This window comes from Hyla sarda, chromosome 4 (assembly GCF_029499605.1).
Source record: "Hyla sarda isolate aHylSar1 chromosome 4, aHylSar1.hap1, whole genome shotgun sequence".
NCBI classification, from domain to species: domain Eukaryota; kingdom Metazoa; phylum Chordata; class Amphibia; order Anura; family Hylidae; genus Hyla; species Hyla sarda.
Genome location: NC_079192.1, coordinates 218481292 through 218506431, shown reverse-complemented (window position 1 = coordinate 218506431; position 25140 = coordinate 218481292). Strand labels below are relative to the sequence as shown.

The 25140-nt window shown below is 44.4% G+C and overlaps 1 protein-coding gene across 3 annotated transcripts in view; it reads right to left on the bottom strand.

Moving 5' to 3' along the window:
• PUS7 (pseudouridine synthase 7) overlaps positions 1-25140 on the bottom strand; it is a 78790-nt gene that overhangs the window by 53198 nt on the left and 452 nt on the right. For all 3 annotated transcript variants that reach the window (XM_056573537.1, XM_056573538.1, XM_056573539.1), the window contains exons 2-4: positions 19133-19535; positions 8738-8822; positions 8558-8659 (exon numbers count right to left, since the gene is read on the bottom strand). In XM_056573537.1, the coding sequence (XP_056429512.1) occupies positions 8558-8659; positions 8738-8822; positions 19133-19535 (590 nt within the window). The remainder of the gene's footprint in view (positions 1-8557; positions 8660-8737; positions 8823-19132; positions 19536-25140) is intronic.

Sequence of the window (25140 nt, the reverse complement as noted above, 5' to 3'; positions counted from 1 at the left end):
CGGATAGGTAGCAGGACCTCAAAAAAAAAAAAACAAAAAAAAAAAAAAAAAACAGCATCAGAGCTGGCTCCAAAGCCAGTTATTGACTGTGGCAGTCAGCTGCTGAAAGCACCTGACAGCCACCTGTTGTCTAGAGAGCCCAGCTCCTGAGCATTTTCCATACCTTGTTTATTTGATAATGACACCATGATGTAAATATACATCATGGATCATTAACAGGTTTATTTATTCCTTAAACATAATGACAATAAGTTAAAAACATTAAAAAGGAAAGTCTACAATCACAGAGGAATGAAACCGGTGCAGGGAGGGGGATGCTGGGACACAAAAATGATAGGGAGAGATGCTGGCAGGGAGGAGAGCAGCCAACAGGAACAGCCCCACTGACTAGTTGTCTGAATCCAGATGGCTTTTTTGAACTAGAATTACTCTGAAATGCCCAAGACTATATCAAAGTAATTAATGGGATCCAGTCTCTTTGCACCAGTGTCATGCTGCCCGGTGGTTTGGGCAGAATAAAACAGGTGGCAAGTTTTCTTTAAGGGATTTTATACGTGCAATCCATATATGTGATTATGGACTTTCCTTTTTAGGGTAGGATCACTCAAAGTGTATATACTGCGCAGCAAGAAACACCCTGCAAATTCTCCTATGAGTACCCTCGGCAGCCCTGTGTGTGCAGTGAGGTTTGGAGGGTAGCCCTGTGTGTCTGCTCATAGAATAATATGCAGCTTATTTTCCTCTATGCAGCATATATTGTGCAGCGTGTAATCTGCTGCGTATATGCTATGTGTGACCCTACCATTAATGTGTTTAACGTTTTATCATTATGTTTAACCCCTTAAGGACGCAGGACGTAAATGTACGTCCTGGTGAGGTGGTACTTAACGCACCAGGACGTACATTTACGTCCTAAGCATAACCGCGGGCATCGGAGCGATGCCCGTGTCATGCGCGGCTGATCCCGGCTGCTGATCGCAGCCAGGGACCCGCCGGCAATGGCCGACGCCCGCGATCTCGCGGGCGTCCGCCATTAACCCCTCAGGTGCCGGGATCAATACAGATCCCGGCATCTGCGGCAGTTCGCGATTAAAATGAACGATCGGATCGCCCGCAGCGCTGCTGCGGGGATCCGATCATTCATAACGCCGCACGGAGGTCCCCTCACCTTCCTCCGTGCGGCTCCCGGCATCTCCTGCTCTGGTCTGTGATCGAGCAGACCAGAGCAGGAGATGACCGATAATACTGATCTGTTCTATGTCCTATACATAGAACAGATCAGTATTAGCAATCATGGTATTGCTATGAATAGTCCCCCTATGGGGACTATTCAAGTGTAAAAAAAAATGTAAAAAAATGTAAAAGTAAAAAAAAAGTGAAAAATCCCCTCCCCCAATAAAAAAGTAAAACGTCCGTTTTTTCCTATTTTACCCCCAAAAAGCGTAAAAAACATTTTTTATAGACATATTTGGTATCGCCGCGTGCGTAAATGTCCGAACTATTAAAATAAAATGTTAATGATCCCGTATGGTGAACGGCGTGAACGAAAAAAAATTAAAAAAGTCCAAAATTCCTACTTTTTTAATACATTTTATTTAAAAAAAAATTATAAAAAATGTATTAAAAGTTTTTTATATACAAATGTGGTATCAAAAAAAAGTACAGATCATGGCGTAAAAAATGAGCCCCCATACCGCCGCTTATACGGAAAAATAAAAAAGTTATAGGTCATCAAAATAAAGGGATTATAAACGTACTAATTTGGTTAAAAAGTTTGTGATTTTTTTTAAGCGCAACAATAATATAAAAGTATATAATAATGGGTATCATTTTAATCGTATTGACCCTCAGAATAAAAAACACATGTCATTTTTACCAGAAATTGTACGGCGTGAAAACAAAACCTTCCAAAATTAGCAAAATTGCGTTTTTCGTTTTAATTTCCCCACAAAAATAGTGTTTTTTGGTTGCGCCATGCATTTTATGATATAATGAGTGATGTCATTACAAAGGACAACTGGTCCCGCAAAAAACAAGCCCTCATACTAGTCTGTGGATGAAAATATAAAAGAGTTATGATTTTTAGAAGGCGAGGAGGAAAAAATGAAAACGTAAAAATTAAATTGTCTGAGTCCTTAAGGCCAAAATGGGCTGAGTCCTTAAGGGGTTAAGGAATAACCATAATGAATTTGTATGATAAAGTTGTTCTGTGTGCTACTTTGGGGCTATACTACCAACTGTAAGCAAGACTAAGGCCACTTTCACACTAGCATAAATTAGATTCATTTGTGCATCTACAAGGCCACATCTCTGATGACCTGAACTGACAAAAGTCATCGGACCCATAGTCACGCTGGCACTTATATCCTAATTATGAGTGTAAACCTGGGAAGATTTACACACACTAGTCTTATTTTGAAGTGCACTGTCGTTTAAGAAAAATGTGGTGCATCTTGGCTTGTCCTAAAGACAAAAAACATTCATTGCCTGATTGCTGGCCCTTTTTGGCTAGGTTCACACTAGGGAATTTCCATGTTGAATTTCAAAGCAGAATTGCACTCAAATTCCGATGCAGCAGATTCCCATTGCTGGCAATGGGATTTAGCTGCACACTGTCATTCTTTAGGCAGAATCCTCACTGTAGACATTGCCTTCTGTGATGGCGACAATATTAGAGTGTCCTTAGCACAGAATTCAGTTGGCGTTTTACACATCAGAATCTTTGGCCGGTGATCCTGTAGCATGAACCTAGTCTTAGAGTGTGTTTACATGTTAATGTTAACCACAATAATTGAATACAAAGCTTGGAATGGATTTGAAAAGAGAAGATGCTTCTATTTATGATATTTTACTGGATTTGTATTTAATAATTGCAATTTAAAACCTGAATGTGTGAATACAGCTTTACACGTGCCAATTATTGGGAACAAGCATTTCTAAAAATGCCCGTTTCGCACATTTAAAAGAGCCTTTAATCTACTAGTTGGTAATTCGGTTTGTATTACCTGAAGATGGTAGAGGAACGGATCCACCGCAAAATGGTCGCCTTGGAAGCCGGAAGATCCTTGCGATGACCTTCGAGATATCACAAAGAAAGCATCACCCTGCCAGAAAGAGGAGAGGATGGAAAGATAGATCCAGATAGCGTGACCCCCATTCAGACAATGGAGGGAATGCTCTTTGTCGTTGGATGGAGCCGGACAGAAGAAATGGAAGGAAGAACGATCTCCTCCTTCACGTAAAAAGGAGGAGACCACCTTGGGCAAGAAGGAGAGAGGCGGACGAAAAACAACCTTGTCCGGATGAAGAACCAAGAAAGGAGAGCGACAAGAGAGCCGCCAGCTCAGAGATCCTCCTGATGGAGGTAATGGCGATTTTCCTTCCAGGAAAAAATGCAAAAGGGAAGCATCCCAAAGAGGTTCAAACGGAGCTTCCTTCAAAGCACCGAGCACCAGGTTGAGATCCCAAGGAGGGGTAGAAGACCGGTACAGCGGAGCCGCATGGGCCACACCCTGCAGGAAGGTGCACACTTGAGGGTTGGAAGCCAACGGCTGTTGAAAGAGAATGGAAAGAATCAAAACTTGACCTTTAAGGGAACTGAGCGCCAAACGCTGATCCAGACCGGATTGCAAGAAGGCGCGGAAAGATAGATAACCGGACTGAGCCTTGCACCACCTGAAATAGGTCCGCCAAGTGCGGTGGTAAATCCTAGCGGAGGAAGGCTTACAAGCCCGTAGCATGGTGCAAATCACCCCAGAAGAAAACCCCCGAGCCCTCAGAACCGCGGTTTCAACCGCCACGCCGTCAAATGCAGGGACCGTAAACTAGGGTGGCAGAGAGGACCCTGGGAGAGCAGATCGGGGCGAACCGAGAGATGCAGAGGTAAGTAGGTGACCAGTCTAATTACGTCGGTGGGCCACCAGAATGGCGGGAACACCCTCTGCCTTGAGTTTCCTCAGAACCCTGGGCAGGAGAGGAAGAGGGGGAAAGAATTAGGGGAGACTGAAGGACGACCATGGAATTACGAGCGCGTCCACCGCCAGAGGGTCACGTGACTTTGCTACAAAGCAAGGAACCTGTCTCTTGTGGCGAAACACTAAGAGATCCATGTCTGGGGTCCCCCCAAAGAGCGCAGACCTGCGCAAACGCCTCCGGATGGAGAGACCACTCCCCCCCCCAAAGGAGGAGCTGCTGAGAAAGTCCGCTTCCCATTTTTCCATGCCCGGAATGTGAATCTTGGAGAGAACAGGCACTCTAGTCTCGGCCCAGAGCTGAATCTTGGAGACCTCCATCTCCGAGCGGCTGCACATGCCACCCAGGCGATTTATGTAAGCCACCACTGACCAATTGGACTTAAACAGGATGACCCTGAAGGAGGACCTCTCAGGAGGCAAAGAAAAATGATACAGATCTCCAGAAGATTGATGAGGAGGAGAGTCTCCTGAAAGAACGAACCAGCGACCCTGGACAGTCAGGTCCCGAAACACACCTCCCCAACCCAGGAGACTCGCATCGGTCGTGACGACCTGCCACTGGAGGGGAAGAAACTACCGCCCCTGGAGAAGGAAGGGAGAGTGTAGCCACCACAGAAGAGACTGACGAACGGAGGTGGGGCAGAAGAATCTGGTGATCCAGAGTGGACGACAACAACTTGTCCCACCGGGCCGAGATGGACAGCTGGAGAGGGCAACAGCGGAACTGTGCGAAAGGAACTGCCTCCATGTCCGCCACCATCCAGCCCAGCACCTCCATGCAGAATCTGAACATGAGAGGGGCGCCATAGTTGACGGACACCCTCTGACAGGGTGCGCCGCTTGTCCTGCGGAAGATGAAAATGTGTCGAAAAGGAGACCCAGAAAGACAAGGAACTGAGTGGGAGAAAGGTGGGACTGTTCCGGGTTGATCACCCAACCGAAGGCGGACAGAGTCTGCACGGTGAAATGAAGGCTCTCCAAGTTTTGGGACTGGGACGGAGCTTTGATCAAAAGATCGTCCAAGTAAGGGAGGATCGAAATCCCCTGAGCCCAAAAGAATGGCAATCACCACCGCCATGACTTTGGTGAAAACCTTGGGAGCTGTGGCCAGGCCAAAGGGAAGAGCCACGAACTGGAAGTGACCCTCAAAGCTGAGGAATTGATGGGCGGGAAAAATGGGGATGTGCAGATAGGCATCCCGGATTTCTACTGAGGAAAGAAACTCCCGATGGTACATGGACAAGACCACTGTAGCTGCAAGTGGCGGTTGAGCAACTTGAGGTACAAAATGGGGCGAGCAGAGCCCCCTTTCTTGAGGACTACAAACAGATTTGAGTACAACCCTGAAAAACACTCCCCTGGAGGAACTGGAACAATCACCCCCTGAGCAAGAAAGGTACTCAAATCGACCTGGAAAGCAGCCGCCAAAGAAGGGGAACGAGGAGGACGGGCTCGGAAGAACCGGTCCAGGGGAAAAGAAGCGGAAACTATTCGGTAACCCTCGGATATGACGTCCCGAACCCAGGAGTCCTGAACCTGCGCTAGCCAAAATGTCCCGGAAAAGAGACAGACGTCCTCCCACCAAAGAAGAGGATATGAGTGGGGGCGTCCCTTCAAGAACAGGGAGGCTTACGGTTACCGGACTTGGCTGAGAAACCGCCAGCACGGTTGTCTTGCTTCGAGGAAGGACGTGCCTTGAAGGAAGGGGCTTTGCGTGCCTGGGTGGTCACCTGCTTGGGAGGATGACCCGATGCAAAGGACCGAAAGGGCCAAAAGGAAGCAGTCTTCCGACGGGGTTTGTTCTGCAGCAGCAGAGAGCTTTAACCTCCAGTAGCTTTGGATATGATCTCATCTAGCCGTTTCTGAAAAAGCTGAGAGCCTGAGAAGGGCAACTGAGATTCGGGGGGGGTGGGAGGTTCGGATCTGGGGTCGGACATAGATGCTAGCAAGAAAGTAGTCAGCAATAAAATGGAACAAGCTCACCCAGGTCCTGTGTCCCACAGCTGGAGCTGAGAAGCAGGCAGAAGCTGTCCTGTGACCGGAGATGAAGAAGCGTGCAGCAGCTGAAGCGATATGGCCCGCAGAGCAGGAGTGAGGAAGGGGAGGAGGAAGCTGGACTGACCAGAGGGAGTGGTCACCACCAGGATGGACCCCATTGGAGGAAGAGAGGGGGAGAGTACAGAAGATGACCCCCAAAGCGTGCGCACCGAGCTGATAGGACAATAAGTGACCCCTGGTGTGCACGCAGGAAGACTATTGGCCGGCCGCAGGAGGAGGACTGGAGCACCGCCAGCGAATACGGGGAGGGGCGGAGCTAAGTACCAGACTAGGCAGCAGCCTTGGCCTTAACCCCTTGGGGACAGAGCCCATTATAACCCTAAGGATGGGAGCATTTTTTTGCACATCTGACCACTGTCACTTTGAGCATTAATAACTCTGGGATGCTTTTACTTTTCATTCTGATTCAGAGATTGTTTTTTCGTGACATATTCTACTTTATGTTAGTGGTAAATTTGTGTCGATACTTGCATCATTTCTCGGTGAAAAATTCCAAAGTTTGATGAAAAAATTGAAAATGTTGCATTTTTGTAACTTTGAAGCTCTCTGCTTGTAAGGAAAACAGACATTCCAAATAAATTATATACCGATTCACAAATAAAAAATGTCTACTTTATGTTTGCATCATAAAGTTGTCATGTATTTACTTTTGGAAGACATCAGAGGGCTTCAAAGTTCAGCACCAATTTTCCACAAAATCTTCAAAATCAGAATTTTTCAGGGACCAGTACAGTTCTGAAGTGGATTTGAAGGGTCTTCATATTAGAAATACCCCATAAATGACCCTATTATAAAAAATTTTGGGGGTCTTTTTCTCCTTTTACCTCTTGTGAAAATGAAAAGTATGGGGCAACACCAGCATGTTAGTGTAAAAATGTTAATTTTTTTTTTTACACTAACATGCTGGTGTAGCCCCCAACTTTACCTTTTCATAAGGGGTAAAAGGAGAAAAATCCCCCCAAAATTTGTAACGCAATTTCTCCTGAGTACGGAAATACCCCATATGCGGCACTAAATTTTGCCTTGAAATACGACAAAGCTCTGAAGTGAGAGAGCGCCATGCGAATTTTAGGACTAAATAAGGAATTTGCAATAAGGGTGGACCCAGTTACAAGGATGGGGCTTGTCTCCACCAAAACCCTACAGCAGTGTTTCCCAAACAGCGTGCCTACAGCTGTTGCAAGACTCCCAGCCTGCCAGGAAAGTCTATTGCTGTCCGTCAATACTGGGAGTTGTGGTTTTGCAACAGCTGGAGGCTCCGTTTAGGAAACACTGCCGTATGATACATTTTTCATTTTTATCTGGGAGGGGGGAGGAAATGTGTAAGGGGGTGTATATGTAGTGTTTTACTTTTTATTATTTGTTAGTGTAGTGCAGTGTTTTTAGGGTACATTCACACGGTTGGGTTCACAGTAAGTTTTCCGCTGGGAGTTTGAGCTGCGGCGGAAAATTTGCTGCAGCTCAAACTTGTAGAAGGAAACCCACTGTAAACCCGCCCGTGTGAATATACCCTGTACATTCACATGGGGGGGAACACCCCAAACCTTCAGCTGTGGCAAAATGACAACTCTCAGAATGCACTGACAGACCGTACATGCTGGGAGTTGTAGATTTACAACAGCTGTAGGCACACTGGTGGGGAACCACTGAGTTAGAAAACAGACTCTAGCTCAGTGATTCCAACCAGTGTGCCTCCAGCTGTTGCAAAACTACAACTCCCAGCATGTACGGTCTGTCAGTGCATGCTGGGAGTGGTAGTTCTGCAACATCTGAAGGGCCAGATATTGCAGAACTACACGCCCAGCATCCCTGACTGTCTGGCCATGCTGGGAATTGTAGTTTTGCAACAGCTGTAGGCACACTGGTTGGGAAACACTGAGCTAGAGTCTGTTTCCTAACTCAGTGTTTCCCAACCAGTGTGCCTACAGCTGTTGCAAAACTACAATTCCCAGCATGGCCAGACAGTCAGGGATGCTGGGCGTGTAGTTCTGCAATATCTGGCCCTTCAGATGTTGCAGAACTACCACTCCCAGCATGCCTGGACAGTCTGGGCATGCTAGGAGTTGTAGTTATGCAACAACTGGGGAAGAACAATTTGGAGACCGCTAAGTAGTGGTCTCCAAACTGTAGCCCTCCAGATGTTGCAAAACTACAACTCCAAGCATGCCCAGACTGTCCAGGCATGCTGGGAGTTGTAGTTCTGCAACATATGAAGGGCCAGATATTGCAGAACTACATGCCCAGCATCCTTGACTGTCTGGCCATGCTGGGAATTGTGCTTTTGCAACATCTGGAGGGCTACACTTTGGAGACCACCGTATAGTGTACGTGCCGACCGAGCCGGAGCCGACCGAGAAAGGGAAAACGCTCACTTCATAAGACCCAGAACTGAAAAAAAACCTCATAAAAGTGGCAATCACTACGACATAAATTGTTACCACAGTACTTTCCCTTCATCTATTTACCCTTTCTTGATTAACCACTTTCTTTACCTAGCTATATACTACACTACCGTAGCAGATTACCTCTATAGCTACATTGGATTCCTTATTTTTAAACAGCTGAAGGTCTTCCAAACGCTTTTTTTCATCCTCTGATAAGACTGAATAAATGTCCTCTGATGGATCCTGTAAATAGGAAGAATATAAATTTAATAAGTAAGCTTGTAAATACAAAAAAAGTTGTCCTGAAAGTATTGAGATTACCTCATTATCAGCTGGAACTGACAAGTCATTCAAGTAAATTATCTTCCCATCTTTTCCTATTTCATGCACAACAAAATCAGAATATCTATAAAAAAAATAAAAAAAAACAACACAACAGAAAAATAAGGAATTAGGAAGAGCTGTTTCAAAAAACAAAAACACAGCATTAACTTCTTCAAAACAACCCTTTTAGTCTAAGTGTAGGTGGCACAGATACAATTTCTGAAGCTCAAATCGGCTCTGTGCATTAACAGGCACTGTGTATTGAATATACAGACCAGACTGTTGTAAATCATGTGTGGCATGGCAGTGTCCATCCCTCCGGATGTATACATAATGTACTTTTTGGCTCAAGATTTCTCTTCATTTCTGGCTGCTCTTCTATAGATAAACTACCTGTGAGGTAAGACATTTGCGACCTTCAGCACTTGAAAGTGGAAAGGGCCATGACAATATCAATAGCAAGGTAGAAACAGACAGTCTGGCACTGCTGCTTCGCACACCTGAGGACTTCCTTATAATCTGACACAATATAGCAGCATCCAGATACATATGAAAGCGGTGGTGGTGCAGAGCTTGCGCGAGAGCTTTTAGTGCAATGACGAATCCAAACAAAAGAAAATAACTCAAGCGCACTCACCACTTCTGTTGCTTCTTCGATGATCTTTATTACGTGTCACATAGACTAGGTGCAGGGAGGTAACACAGGGGAGGTCAATCAGGGCTACCAACTACCAAAGTAGCCCTGTTGGCTGGTTGAAATAGCCGATAACTTATACCGGAATATCGGTATAGGTTATCGGCTATCGGCCTGAAAGGTGATAGATTATCGGTATCGGCCCTAAAATAAATTGTCACTAAAATCCTGTTTTTTCACCAAATTTTACATTTTTACAAGGGGTAATAGAAGAAAATGCCCCCCAAAATTTGTAACCCCATCTCTTCTGAGTATGGAAATACCCCATGTGTGGACGTCAAGTGCTCTGTGGGCACACTACAATGCTCAGAAGAGAAGAAGCGCCATTGGGCTTTAAGAGAGAATTTGTTTAGAATGGAAGTCGGGGGCCATGTGCGTTGATAAAGCCCCCCGTGGTTCCAAAACAGTGGACCCCCCCACATGTGACCCCATTTTGGAAACTACACCCCTCACAGAATTTAATAAGGGGTGCAGTGAGCATTTACACCCCACTGGCGTTTGACAGGTCTTTGGAACAGTGGGCTGAGCAAATGAAAAATTATATTTTTTTCATTTTAACGGACCACTGTTCCAAAAATCTGCCAGACACTTGTGGGGCGTAGATGCTCACTGCACCTCTTACTACATTATGTGAGGGGTGTAGTTTCCAAAATGGGGTAACATGTGGGGGGGTTCCATTATTCTGGCACCATGGGGGCTTTGTAAACGCACGTGGCCTTCAATTTCGGACAAATGTGATCTAAAATCTATAATCCCAATGGCGCTCCTTCTCTTCTGAGCATTGTAGTTCGCCCGCAGAGCACTTTACATCCACATATGGGTTATGTTCTTACTCAGAAGAAATAGGTTGACAATTTTTTTTCCCTTGTGAAAATAAATTTAGGGTAACACCAATATTTCAGTGAAATATTTTTTTTCTTTCATTTTCCCATCCAACTTTAACTTAAATTAGTCAAACACCTGTGAGGTGTTAAGGCTCACTATACCCCTTGTTATGTATTGTGAGCGGTGCACGGGTCACACGTGGGTATTTATTTTTTTGCGTTTATATGTCAGAACCGCTGTAAGATCAGCCACCCGAGTGCAAATCACCAAACCTCCAGCTGTTGCAAAACTACAACTCCCAGCATGCACTGACAGACCGTGCATGCTGGGAGTTATAGTTATGCAACAGCTGGAGGCACGCAACTACAACTCCAAGCATGCCAAGACAGCCGTTTGCTGTTTGTGCATGCTGGGAGTTGTAGTTTTGCAAGATTTAGAGGGCCACGTTTTAGAGGCCACTGCACAGTTATCTCCAAACTGTACCCCTCTAAATCTTGTAAAATTACAACTCCCAGCATGCCCAAACAGCAAACAGTCTGGGCATGCTGGGAGTTGTAGTTTTGCAACATCTGGAGGGCTACAGTTTAGAAACCACTGCATAGTGGTCTCCAAACTGTCGCCATGCAGATGTTGCTAGGCAACTACCAACCTCCTGCAGCAGGATCGGCGCACACCACGCTAGCTGGAGGATTGCCGCTCAGGAAGGGACCTCCACCGCCGATCACATCACGGTTCCCCTGCTCTGCCCGGACTACCGTGGGTGGGCAGAGCGGGGACACCGAACTTTAACCCCCCTGCCCCCGATCTGCTATTGGTCTGTCGCTTCTGACTTGGACACCACCGATCCCCTTTATTTTCCGGGTGTGACCCGGAACCGCGTGTCGGAATTATTCAGCGGGCATCTCAGCACATTGCCGAGGGGGGTCCTGAGACATGGGGGTGCCTGCTGAATAATTTCCACTTGATTTTTTGCTGGCAGTTTTTTTAAACCTGCCACTGCAGTTTTTGAGCCAAAGCCAGAAGTGTATTGAAAAGGAATAGGACATATAAAGGAAGGACTTACGCTCCTCCTCCCTTATGCATCCACTTATGACTTTGGCTCAAAAACTGCAGTGGCAGTTTTCCAAAAACTGCCAGAAAAAAAAAAAAAAAGTGGAAACTTAGCCTTAGAGATATCCTTTACAGCATAACTTATAGACAACAATAGAAAGAACCTGTCCCAATCAGATGAATTGGGAGACGCTAATTGGCATTCTCTGTGACCTTTTCAGCAGTCATTCTACAAGGAGGGATGATGCTAATCTCTGCTGTGAATGGTGGCGAATCCTACGTTATCTACTGGTGTCATCTTCACTGTGATACTGTGTGATAAAAAGAAAGGAATCAACAAAAATTTGTTAAAATATATTTAGCATTAAAATATGTTTTAACACCTTAAAAGGGATATTCCAGTGGATTTTTTTTTTCAACTGGTGCCAGAAAGTTAAACAGATTGGTAAATGACTTCTATTAAAAAATCTTAATCCTTCCAGTACTTTTTAGGGGCTGTATACTACAGAGGAAATGCCTTTCTTTTTGGATTTCTCTTCTGTCATGACCACAGTACTCTCTGCAGCCCATTGTAGAAAATGTTCAGAGCAGCATATGTTTGCTATGGGGATTTTCTCCTGCCCTGGACCGTTCTTAAAATGGACAGAGGTGTCAGCAGAAAGCACTGTAGTCGTGACAGAAGAGAAATCCAAAGAGAAAAGTAGTTCCTCTGTAGTATACAGCCACTAATAAGTACTGGAAGGATTAAGATTTTTTAATAGAAGTCATTTACAAATCTGCTTAACTTTCTGGCACCAGTTGATTTAAAAAGACCAAAAAAACAAAAAAAAATAAGTTTTCCACCGGAGTACCCCATTAACCTGTTGGGGACGGAGGGCGTACCTATACGCCCTCTGCCCACTCCCTTTCTATAACGCGTGGCCAAATCACAGCAGGTCGGGGCTAATAGCGCACGGCACTGATCGCCACGCCGCGCGCTATTAACCCTTTAGACGCGGTGTTCAAATTTGAACGCCGCTTCTAAAGTGAAAGACATTGCCGGTTAGCTCATCCCGAACAGCTTACAGGACAGCAGGAGGGCCCCTACCTTCCTCCTTGCTGTCTGATCGCCGAATGACTGCTCAGTGCCTGAGATCCAAGCATGAGCAGTCAAGCGGCAGAATCATTGATCAATGGTTTCCTATGAGAAAACATTAATCAATGTAAAAGCCCCCTATGGGGGCTATAACACTGCAAAAAAAAAAAAAAAAGAAAAGATCGTTCAGCAGGCATTGCGGCATATTGCCCAGGGGGGTCATTATGTCCCCCCATGTCGGTGATGGCCACAGATCGCTGGACAATTCAGCTCAGCGATCTGCGGCGGATTCCGGGTCAATCGGGTCTCCAGTGACCCGTAATTACTGGCTGATCGCGTCTCAGCCATAGCCAGCAGGGGTGAGGTGGCACTGGTGCCACCTCACGATCGCCCCGATTCGTCGGCCGGTTTACCGGCCGACCAATCATGGCACCTGCTGCGGGTGTCAATCCCGCAACCCGGTCCGCCCCTCTTCCGGAGGACTTGATCGGGTGCGGGAAGAGGACCCCGGCAGCTGGGGACCCCGATCCCCGGCGTCCCTGTTGGGATGGGGGCCCCAGGAGTGGCGGCGGCGAGGGACTGACATGTATGAAGCGGCTTGCAGCAGTTGGAGATGAGCGACAGCCTCCTGCTGTTGCTTAGCAACAGCTCCCAGCATGCAAAAAGGGCATGCTGGGAGCTGTGGTTGTGAAACAGCAGGAGGCAGACCACCACAACTACCAGCATTCCCTTATGGGCATGCTGGGACTTCTAGTTTTGCAACAGCTGGAGACACATTTTTTTTCTATGGAAAAAGTGTACCTTCAGCTGTTGTATAACTACAACTCCCCAATTGCACAAACAGCTAAAGTGCATGCTGGGAGTTGTAGTGGTGCATCTGCTGGTTGCATAACTACAACTCCCAGCATGCCCGTGGGCTGTCGGTGACTGCTGAGAGTTGTAGTTTTGCAACAGCTGAAGGCACACTGGTTGTGAAACTCAGTTTTTTTTAACCTAACTCAGTGTTTCACGACCGGTGTGCCTCCAGCTGTTGCAAACTACAACTCCCAGCATGCACCGTACATGCTGGGAGTTGTAGTTTTGCAACAGCTGGAGGCACACTGGTTGTGAAATACTGAGTTAGGTCACAAACTCAGTAATACACAACCAGTGTGCCTACAGCTGTTGCAAAACTAAAACTCTCAGCATGTACAGTCTGTCAGCGCATGCTGGGAGTTTTGCAACAGCTGGATGTTCCCCCCCAATGTGAACATACAGGGTACACTCACATGGGCGGAGGTTTACAGTAAGTATCCGGCTGCAAGTTTGAGCTGCGGCAAGTTTTCTGCCGCAGCTCAAACTGCCAGCGAGAAACTACTGTGAACCCCTGCCCGTGCAACTGTACCCTAAAAACACTACACTAACACAAAAAATAAAAAGTAAAAAACACATACATATACACATACCCCTACACAGCCCCCCTCCCCAATAAAAATGAAAAACGTCTGGTACGCCACTGTTTCCAATACTACTCCCAGTATTACCAGACAGCCACTGACTGTCCAGGCATGCAGGGAGTTTTACAACATATTGGAGGCACCCTGTTTCGGGTCATTTGTGGGGTATTTCTAATATGAAGACCCTTCAAATCCACTTCAAAACTGAACTTGTCCCTGAAAAATATCGAGTTTGAAAATTTTGTGGAAAATTGGTGCTGAACTTCGAAGCCCTCTGATGTCTTCCAAAAGTAAAAACTCATCAATTTTATGATGCAAACATAAAGTAGACATATTGTATATGTGAATCAAATTTTTTTTTATTTGAAACATACATTTTCCTTACAAGCAGAAAGCTTCAAATGAAAAAAAATGCAAAATTTTCAAATTTTTCATCAAATTTTGGGATTTTTCACCAAGAAAGGCTGCAAGTTACCACAAAAATTTACTACTATGTTAAAGTAGAATATGTCATGAAAAAACAATCTCTGAATCAGAATGATAACTAAAAGCATTCCAGAGTTATTAATGTTTAAAGTGACAGTGGTCAGATATGCAAAAAACGCTTTGGTTCTTAAGGCCAAAATGGGCTTGGTCCTTAAGGGGTTAAACCCATGGTCAACGGCGTATGCGCAAAAAAATTCCAAAGTCCAAAATAACATATTTTTGGTCAATTTTTATATCATGAAAAAAAAAAAGATTATAAAAAGTGATCAAAAAGTCCGATCAATACATAAATGGTACCGATAAAAACTTCAGGTCACTGCGCAAAAAATTTGCCCTCATACCACCCCGTACACAGTCAGAAGATGACAATTTTAAGGGTGTTCCCACACGGCGTATATGCAGCGTATTTGACGCTGCGCAAAATTTACGGCAGCAGCGGGAAATACGCTGCGTATTCCTTGCTCACTATACACACTGGGTTTTCCGGCGGCAGCCCTATGCATGTAGTGAGTTTTAGAGGCGGGGCCGAGTGCCGGCGTGACTGTGACGTGCGGCTCCGCCTCAAAAACTCACTGCACACATAGGGCTGCCGCCGGAAAGCCCTGTGTGTATAGTGAGCAAGGAATACGCAACGTACTTCCCGCTGCTGCCGTAAATTTTGCGCAGTGTAATACGCTGCGTATACGCCGTGTGGGAACGCACCCTAAACATATACATTTTCCTGCATGTAGTTATGACTTTTTTCCAGAAGTACGACAAAATCAAACCTATATAAGTAGGGTATCATTTTAACCGTATGGACCTACAGAATAATGATAAGGTGTCATTTTTACCGAAAAATGTACTGCATAGAAACAAAAAATTTTATTCAATTTTGGCGCAAAAAATAAGCCATCATATGGATTTTTAGGTGCAAAATTGAAAGAGTTATGATTTTTAAAAGGTAAGGAGGAAAAAACGAAAGTGCAAAAAATGGAAAAACCCTGTCCCCAAGGGGTTAACCCCGTAAGGACCCGGGGGTTTTCCTTTTTTCCTCCTTACCTTTAAAAAATAAAATAAAGAATCAATTCTTTCAATTTTGAACCTAAAAATCCATATGATGGCTTATTTTTGGCGAAACCAATTCTACTTTGTAATGACATCGGTCATTTTACACAAAAATCTATGGTGAAATGGAGAAAAAAAAAAAAAAACAACAACAACTGTGCAACAAAATTTAAGAAAAAAACATTTTTTAACTTTTGGGGGCTTCAGTTTCTACACAGTAAATTTTTTTGGTAAATTTCACCATGTCTTTATTCTGTAGGTCCATACGATTAAAATGATACCCTACTTTTATAGGTTTGATTTTGTCGTACTTCTGAAAAAAAAATCATAACTATATGCACGAAAATTTACATATGTTTAAAACGGTCATCTTCTGACCCCTATAACTTTTTTATTTTTCCACGTATGGGGCGGTATGAGGGTTCATTTTTTGTGCCGTGATCTGAAGTTTTTAGCGGTACTATTTTTGTATTGATCGGACTTATTGATGAATTTTGTGCGTACGCCATTGACCGTGCAGTTTAATTAACGATATATTTTTATAATTTGGACATTTCTGCACGCAGCGATACCACATTTTTTTTATTTTACAGGGGTTTTTTTATGGGAAAAGGGGGGTGATTCAAACTTTTATTAGGGAAGGGGTTAAATGATCTTTATTAACTTTTTTTCCCCCACTCTTTTTTTACATAGGGGGCTATAACACTGCACACACTGATCTTTTACATTGATCAATGGTTTCTCATAGGAAACCATTGATCAATGATTATGCAGCTTGACTGCACATGCCTGGATCTCAGGCACTGAACAGTCATTCGGCAATCGGACACCAGGAGGCAGGTACGGGGACCCTCCTCGTGTCCTACAGCTGTTCGGGACGCCGCAATTTCGCCGAGGCGATCCCGAACAGCCCCCTGAGCTAACCTGCAGCAGTTTAGTTTCACTTTAGACGCAGCGATCAACTTTGAACGCCGCATCTAAAAGGGTTAATAGCGCGCAGCACCACTTCCCGGCCAAGGCCCCTTGTTATAGAAAGGGAGTGGACTCAGGGCATACAGGTACGCCCTGGGTCCTTAAGTGGTTAAGGAGGAAGGGTGTACCAATACGCCCTTGTCCAGCTCCTCTTCTATGACACGGGCTCAGGAGCTGACTAATACCAGACATCAACGATCGCGGTCATGCCCGGCATTTACCCCTCTAAAATAAAGAAATTTAAAAAAAAATAAGTATCCCGACAGCGAAGCGGAGCTCGTTGGGACCACCACGGTAAAACCGCAGTGTCCTGATCAGCTTAAAGGATGGCTTAGAGGACATACTCCAGAGGAATCCCCCACAGCCTCTCAGAGAAATACAGAAAGACTCCTCATAGTATTACATAGATCAAAAGGTATTTTACATATTAACACATTCATATTATTATGCATACAAATCATAGGGCACATTACTACACTGATTTAAGCATTTTATTTTTCTTAATGACAGTAACGCACATCACAAATGTCCACCATTAACCCCTCAGATGCCATAAACAATACAGATCATAGCATCTGCAGCAATGCGGCACTTTTGAATGGATGATCAGATTGGCTACGCTGTGGGGATCTGATCAACCAAGATGGCGGACAGAGGTCCCCTTAACTACCTTCACAGCTCTTCTGGGGTCTTCTCAGGTCTAACCGAGCAGACCAGAGAAGAAGATAGACGATAATATTGATCAGTGTTAGCAATCTAACGATTGCTATAAATAGTCCCCTATGGGGACATAAAATGTTAAAAATGCGATCAAATAGTTACACATACGCAAAAGTGTGACCTAGTGGAGGTAACAGTACACAAATGGCACCGAGAATATAGTCATAAGGCACCTTATGAATTCTCCACTAGGTGATATTCATTGGTGCTATATAAACACTGGTGCTGCGATTTTAAACTTTCTTGTATCCACTTTATGTATTTTAAGTGAATAAAAGTTAATGTTTCAGTGGATAGTGGACAATAAGGGTAATAGTGCCCTATGGGCACATCAGTTGTGCTATTTTCCCTTTCTAGACATGTCTAATTAAGGGTAGGGTGACGTGTCGTATTTTGTTGGGTATTTGCTTCTGCGTATTGTGCTACCCATTGAAGTAAATGTGCAGCAAAATACGGCACGTGTGACCCTACCCTAACTCTTAAACGATTCGCAGAAATTGGTATAGAGCAAACAAAAACAAGACACCTCACTAAATCCATGAAGATAAAAAGTTATCCTGCACTCACCGCAGCAAAATGGGTCAATTGGCTCCTCTCCTGGGCCTCCAACAGATGGGCTGACAAGGCTGGCGTGGGGCACTCAGAGGCGACTGACGGTTTCGGCAGTGTGGTGCGCTATTTCCGGCCTCGAGGTTGGAAGAAACGCACCACACTTTGCAAAACCGCTGGCAGTCGCCTCTGAGCGCCCCACGCCGGCCTTTCAGTCAGTCTGTTGGAGGCCCATGAGAGGAGCAGATTGACTCATATTGCTGCGGTAAATGCAGGATATCTTTCTATCTTCACGGTTATAGTTACTGATGTATGCTTATTGATACTGTCCTAGCATCACCACTGGTGATTACATACAGTGAAGATTAGGGATCGACCGATATTGTTTTTTTAGGGCCAATACTCATAATTGGTGCAGGTTAGGGCCGATAGCCGATAACTTATACCGATATTCCGGTATAAGTTATCGGCTATTTAACCCTCTGCGACACCGCTGCAGATCATTGATTTAAAGCGGGCGCTTTAAATCAATGATCTGCAGTGGCTTTTGCAGGGCTATAGGCCGCCGCCACCCGCTTCTCTGCCCCTACCTGTCAGGGTGGTCCGGGCCATCCTTCCTTCATTCCTGTAGTGTCCGGGGGCGTTCCGGGTGAAGAGTAAACCGGTCCGGGCTGTCCTTCTCCAGCGGTCATCTTCTCCACTCCGGGCAGGCTCCGGCCTAGTACGCTGCATAGACGCCGCTGCGCAGTGACGCACCTGACGTCACGGCACAGCGGCGTCTATGCAGCGTACTAGGCCGGAGCCTGCCCGGAGTGGAGAAGATGACCGCTGGAGAAGAAGGACAGCCCGGACCGGTTCACTCTTCACCCGGAACGCCCCCGGACACTACAGGAAGGAAGGATGGATGGTCCGGACCACCACCATTACGGGTAAGTTAAATTTTTTTATTGACTCGGAGGGTGGGCGAGGGGCAAAAATCCATACCGGTATACCGCCCAGCATCACGGTGGGGGGTGCGACGCGGTGCGGTGGGTCGGGGGTGCGGTGCGGCGGTCGCGGTGCATTATCGGCAAGGTAATTGCCGATACCGATAATGCCCAAAATCGTGATTATCGGCCAATAATATTGGCCATACCGATAATCGGTCGATCCCTAGTGAAGATCCCCGTTCCACAAGTGAGAGCTGTGAAACAGAGTGGTAACAGTACCGCTACTGGTTAACTTTTGAAGTGTCCATATCTCCTCACAACTGCCCAAAAGTAACATGCTGAAAACCTCTGTCGCATCCAAAGAGCCCCCCCATCTGCAAATTGTCAAAAACTATATGGATACAAAGCCCAATGGATCTACCAGGTATAAACCAGTTCTGATCTTTATGTACCAATTTTGTTATAACTCTAGCCAATCTGGGCAAAGTGAATTTATAGTAAGTAAAAACTACATTAGTCACAGCTAAGGAAAAGGGTTAGATACAGACTAGCTAAACAAGTGCCATTATAGACTAAGTTACCATTATAGCCCAAAAGCAATACAATTACCTTTCCTTCAAGATTCCAGAAAAACCTTCATGAATGCTCACAAATTTGGTGATACCAACATCAACTTCAGTCAACCCATGTTTCATCATATCAGCAAAGCTTTCAGGTTCCCCTTCATCAGGCTCCGCCTCCAGAAATTCATTTTCCCCTTCACTGTCATTATCTTCCTCAGTTTTAGTGAGTGGGGTTTCATCAACAGTTTCTGTTTCTATGGCTTTTTTGGTTTGAACAGTTTCCTGAAGATCAATCAGAGATTCATCAGTGAAATCATTTTCTGAAAGTTTTTGTTTCTTTGCCTTCTCTATGGCGAGGTCTTCAGACGTAAGGTGACGTTTCAGTGAAATGGTCGTCATTTCGACAGAATCCATGGCTTTGAAGGCACAGTGGAACTTTCTAAATAAATCTGGTGGATACAAGATAAACAGGTCTTCTATAAACATACCTTTGTAAAATATAGCATCCAACTTTTAACAAGTCTTTGGGTGGCTTCTCATCACATTTTTACCCAAATGTTACTGTCATTTATTAAAAAAAAAAAAAACAACCCACCCACAAAAAAAAATTATATATATATATATTTTTTTTTTTTTACTTCAACGGCTGGGGTCTAGGGGAGATTTATCATTAGGTGTCTATTGTAGACAAAGATCTACCCCTTTACACTGCCTGTGTAATTTACACTCTTGCTCAATATTTACTAAAATTGTGCACGTCCTTTGATACATTTTGTGCAAAATATAGAAAGAGCCCCCCCCCCTCGCGCTTCCATGCACTCCTTCTCTACCTCACACTTCAGAGCTGTGGCATTTTCCCTGCAGTACACTGCTCAGACAGCTTGAAGTCCCGGAGAAGCAGTGTGTCCCGAATGAAACAGAAGGGGAGTTTCTCGAATTTTGCGCCAAAAAAAAAAAATCTATTTTGTCGTGAAAAGTATCGACAACATTTTCAAGGAGCTTTGTGCTGCGGTTTACACTGGTTACGTCAGTTTTGTAAAAGTGGGCGTGTCTACGTACATTGTCTGCGTTACATATTTTCAAAGGGGTGAGAGTCCAGTTTACATCAAAAATTTCACACCAGCTGTTTGATTGTTTAGAAACCACAGAAATGGTTGTAGTTTTATTGTTTTCTTCTCATTTTAAATACGTGAATGCTGAGGACTGCGTCAGATTCGGCAGATTGCGATCATTAACAGCGGTTTTTAAAATGTCAATAAAAGGGTTAACGGGGCTGTGGGGGTGTGTTCAATGTGTTGTATTTTTTATAATTGAATTTATAGGCTTAGTAGTGGAAGCTGTCCATTACAAAGCCAGGGCTTAGCATTATCGCCAAAATGGCACTTCTGGGCCTAGGCGGTAACAGGCTAGCATTATTTAGGCTGGGGAGGGCCAGTAACAATGGTTCTCGCCCATCCTGATAACGTCAGACTGTTGCTGCTTGGTTGGTATCTGACTGAGAATGAAAAAAAAATGGGGAACCACACACTTTTTTAAAAATGTATTTAAAATAAAAAGGCATAGGGTTCCCCCTATTTTCACTATCAGGCAGATACCAACCAATCAGCAACAGCCCGACGTTACCAGGATGGGCGATCACCATTGTTACTGGCCCTCCCCGGCCTAAATAACGGCAGCCTGTTACCGCCTAGGCCCAGGAGCGCCATTTTTGAAGCTCCAGGCCTGTAGGTAGCGACTCTTCCCTGCACCCCTGTGGCGGTGGGTACCGGTGTAAAAATTAGAGGTTAGCGTTAGCTGATTTTGGGGCTAACGCTAAGCCCTGGCATAGTAATTGATCCAGTCCATAAGGCTGCATTCACATCTCGTTTTTGCAATACGGTTCCCGTATCCGAATTCAGTGAAAAAAAACGTAGCCAACTGTAGCATCCGGTTGTTTAGGTTTTACATCATTTACAGTTTTATATCAAGGTGAAAAAACGGATACAACCATTATGTATTTTTTTTGTTTTTTTTTTAAATGGTGGTCTATGGGAACCGTATGTGCGTACGGTTCCATCCAGTTTGCACAATACGGATGGAACCGTATTGCAGTTTGCACATGCGCAGTGCACGCCGAAAGTTCTTCCTACAAATAGAACTTTAAGGACAAACCTAAAACCGTATCAGTTTTTTTTCCTTTAAAAAAAAACCGTATTAAACCGTATGCAACCGGTCATCCGTATACGGTTTAAAACCGTACAGTGGTATATACACGGTTGTATACGGTTTGGTCCGGTCGAGACAGTTTGTTTTATTGTATAAAAAAAAAAAAAAAAAAAAAAAACTAGACTGGAACCGTATTGCAAAAACAAGATGTGAATGCAGCCTAAGACAGCTTCTACTACTAAGCCTGAAAATTGAATTATAAAAAAACACAACACATTGAAAAAAAAATGTTTATTAAAAAAAAAACTCCCCCACAGCCCTCTACCATTTTACTGATATTAAAAAAACGCTGGTCATCATCGCAGTCCACCGATTCGGACGTAGTCAGGTATCTGAAAAGAGAAGAAAAGAAAGAAATATGGTTAAGTAAATTTTTTGCGCCCTCCCCTGGGGAGAGCACACATAATACAGTGTGTTCATAAACAGGGAGCCTCCAATTGAAGATAAACTACAACTCCCATCATGGGGGGCTGTAGTTAAGCAACAGCTTGAGTCTCCATGTTTGGGAACACACTGCCAGAAAGGCTGTTCCCATTAGAGAACAGAGTTAGGCCTGGACTGTGTAGCTCGATCTGTCCCTCTGCCCCTGGACTACTACTCCCATTATGGGAGTCTGTCCCATGATGGGAGTAGTTGTTGTACTGCAGCAACGACATCCGTAACACAGAAGCTTGGAGCTTCCGTGTTTGTGACGTCACACCACGCCCCCTCCATTCATGTCTATGGGAGGGTACGTAGCTGTCACACCTCCTCCCATTGATATGAATGGAGGGGGTGTGGAGGCTGTAGTAGCCAGTCATCCAGCACTGAGCGCAGTTCGCTCCGTGCACCGGATGACTGGGATGCCGCAGCGGAAATCCCGAGGCTGGGTACCCCCACGATTAGACATCTTATCCCCTATTCTTTGGATAGGGAATAAGAGGTTTCCGGGCAGAGTACCCCTTTAAGAGGACAGCCCATTTTGTCCTTGAGGACATTGTTTGCATTTTTGTTTTTACCTTTTTGCCTTTTAAGAGCCATAACTCTTATTTTTCCCCATCTACAGATCAATAGGAGTACCATAAAATGGACGGCAAAAATAAAAAATCATTTGTGGGGGAAATGAAACTACTACTTTATGGGTATATTCACACGTACAGCATCCTGAGCATTTGATGATATCAAATATGCGCAAGATACTGTACATGTGAATACACCCCCAACATTTTTTTTTTTAATACAAAATCAGTATTCTTTAAATGGTCCTATTCTTACCCCTATAGATTTGACTTTTTGATCACCTCTATTCATTATTTTTTGCTGATTTATGATGTGACCAAAAAGCAGCATTTCTGGTGTTCGGTATTTATGTCCATTTTTGCTGTTCACAGTGTGGGATTCTAAACATTATATTTTAATACTTCTGACATTTCCGCACGCAGCGATTCCCAATATGTTTATTATTATTATTTTTTGTAAAATGGGAAAAGGGGCAATTAGGGGATGGGCTTTCCAATAATAATACCCCTGTGATTGCACAGTAGGGATCTGGTGACCACCATACCACTGGTATCTATTTTCTACCTTTAGACTGTGATCACAGTAACTAAATGGGTTAAAGTCGGACAGCAGGGGGATCATTGCTGCCCATCACTTATGACAAGTGCCTGGCTACTGATTGTAACCGTCACTCAAAGCCTAGCTTCCTGGAGAGCTTCTCAATGTTTTTCTGAATGTGGATGCATCCGCACTAGTAATACTGGACCTAAGGACTTGTTCACACAAGTGTATTTTTCCTTTAAAATAGGCAGCGTGTTTTCTGCTGCGAGTTTGAAATGGGATGGGCTCTCCGCAAGTAATTTTCAGCAGTGCAACCTCCGCTGCGGAAAATCCGTTCATGTGAATGCACCCTAAGGGTATGTTCACACGTGTGGATTTTCGCAGCGTATTAAGCTGCGGATCCGCTGGTGAAGGCCCCGCTGTATTCTGGCTTTACATGTGCCTGCTTAGCGGCAATACCTGCTACAAGCAGACACACTGTAGCAATGTGCGCGGCGTACTCTCATATCGCGGCCGCTCTCCCTGCTCTGAGCTAGGCGGAGAGCTCCCGCGATGTGCGAGTATACTGCAACTCGCACATCGCAGTGTGCCTGCTGGTAGGGGCGTATTGCCACTAGGAGCAGGCACATGTAAAGCCAGCATAGAGCAGGCCTTCACCAGCGGATCTGCAGAGTAACATACGCTGAAAATCCGCACGTGTGAACGTACCCTAAGGCTTTAAAGTGTACCAGTCATTCCAGGTAATTTCAGAAAAAGCCGCTGATATGTCTGGCATTAACCCTTTAGATGCCGCAATCAAAGTTAATTGCAGTTTCTAAAATTTACAAAATTAGCTTAACGGTATCTCAGGGTTACTGAGCATAACCATCGTGAAGAAATTGCGGGGTCCTGATCATCTCAAAGCAAGAGTGAAGGTATCTTACTTTCCTCTGTCTGATCGGCACTCCAGGACTGCAGGGCAGCCATTAGTAATGGAGCACCGTTACCACTGATCAATGCTGTTCCAGAGGACAGCATTGTTCAGTGTTTTCAACCTAAAGATTGCATGTAATAGTCCCCTAAAAAAAAAAAAAAAAAAAAAAAAGTTAAAATAAATGTAAATAAGCCCCCTCAATGGTTAATGGCGTAAAATGTAAAAAATACATATCTTAGACATGGTGATGAAAGTTGATCCCCCACGTCTAAAATGAAAATAAATAAGTAAAGATGCATTCCTGCCAGCTCAGTCGGGCTGATCGGGATCATCACGGTGAAACAGGGTCCTCACCTGCCTCCTTGACGTCCGATCTCCTCTGCGATGCTCCAGCCTGGAGCAATCGAGCACAGATAACACTGAACAATGTTAGTGTATGCAATCAGAAGATTGCCTGTAATAGTCCTCTATGGGGACCAAAAAAAGTGAATTTACCCCTTCCATACAAAGTTTAAATAACGCTGCTTTTCCCAAATTCCATATAAAAAAATAATAGGTAAACATAATAAAAACCAACATGTGGTATCGCCAGGTGCAAAAATGTCCAAACTATTTTACATTTATAACGTTAATTAAACCACACGGTCAATAACGTATACGTCAAAAAAGTTCCAAAATACCGTATTTTTGGTAATTTTGTATACCCAAAAAAAAAAAAATATATAATAATTATAATAAAAAGTGATCAAAAAGCCCAATCAAAACAAAACTGGTACTGATGAAAACTTTAGACCCTGATGCAAAAAATGAGCCCTCATACCGTCCCGTATACAGAAAAATAAAAAAAAGTTATAGGGGTCAGAAGAGGACCATTTTAAAACATACTAATTTTGGTGAATGTAGTTATTGTAGTTATAAGTTTTTTTATGTCATAAGATAAAAGCTACATAACTTGGATATCCCTGTAATTGTATGGACCTACACAATACAGATAAAGTATCATTTTTACCAAAAGGTGCACTGTAGAATCGGAAGCCCTAAAAATTTACAAAATTTTTTTTTTTTTTTCTTCAATTTTGTTCCACAAATAATATTCTTTTGGTTTCTATTTTTAGAAGGTGAGGAGGGGAAAAAACAAAAACAAAAAACGGAAAACCCGAGTCCTGAAAGGGTTAATATTGTGAGCCCCTATGGGGACAGGGACCCCATTCTGCCCCCCTGTCCACTCCCATCCCATGCAGTTATGGCCCAGCCAGCAGATAAGTGCCCCCGTTATTGGCGGAGTACCCCTTTATATGGAAGCAGTTCTTATAACGGTGTATGACTGGCTCTAGGGGTCTGTATGACAGAAACGCATGGCTTCCCACAGTAAACACTTCAGTAGGTGTGAACCGAGG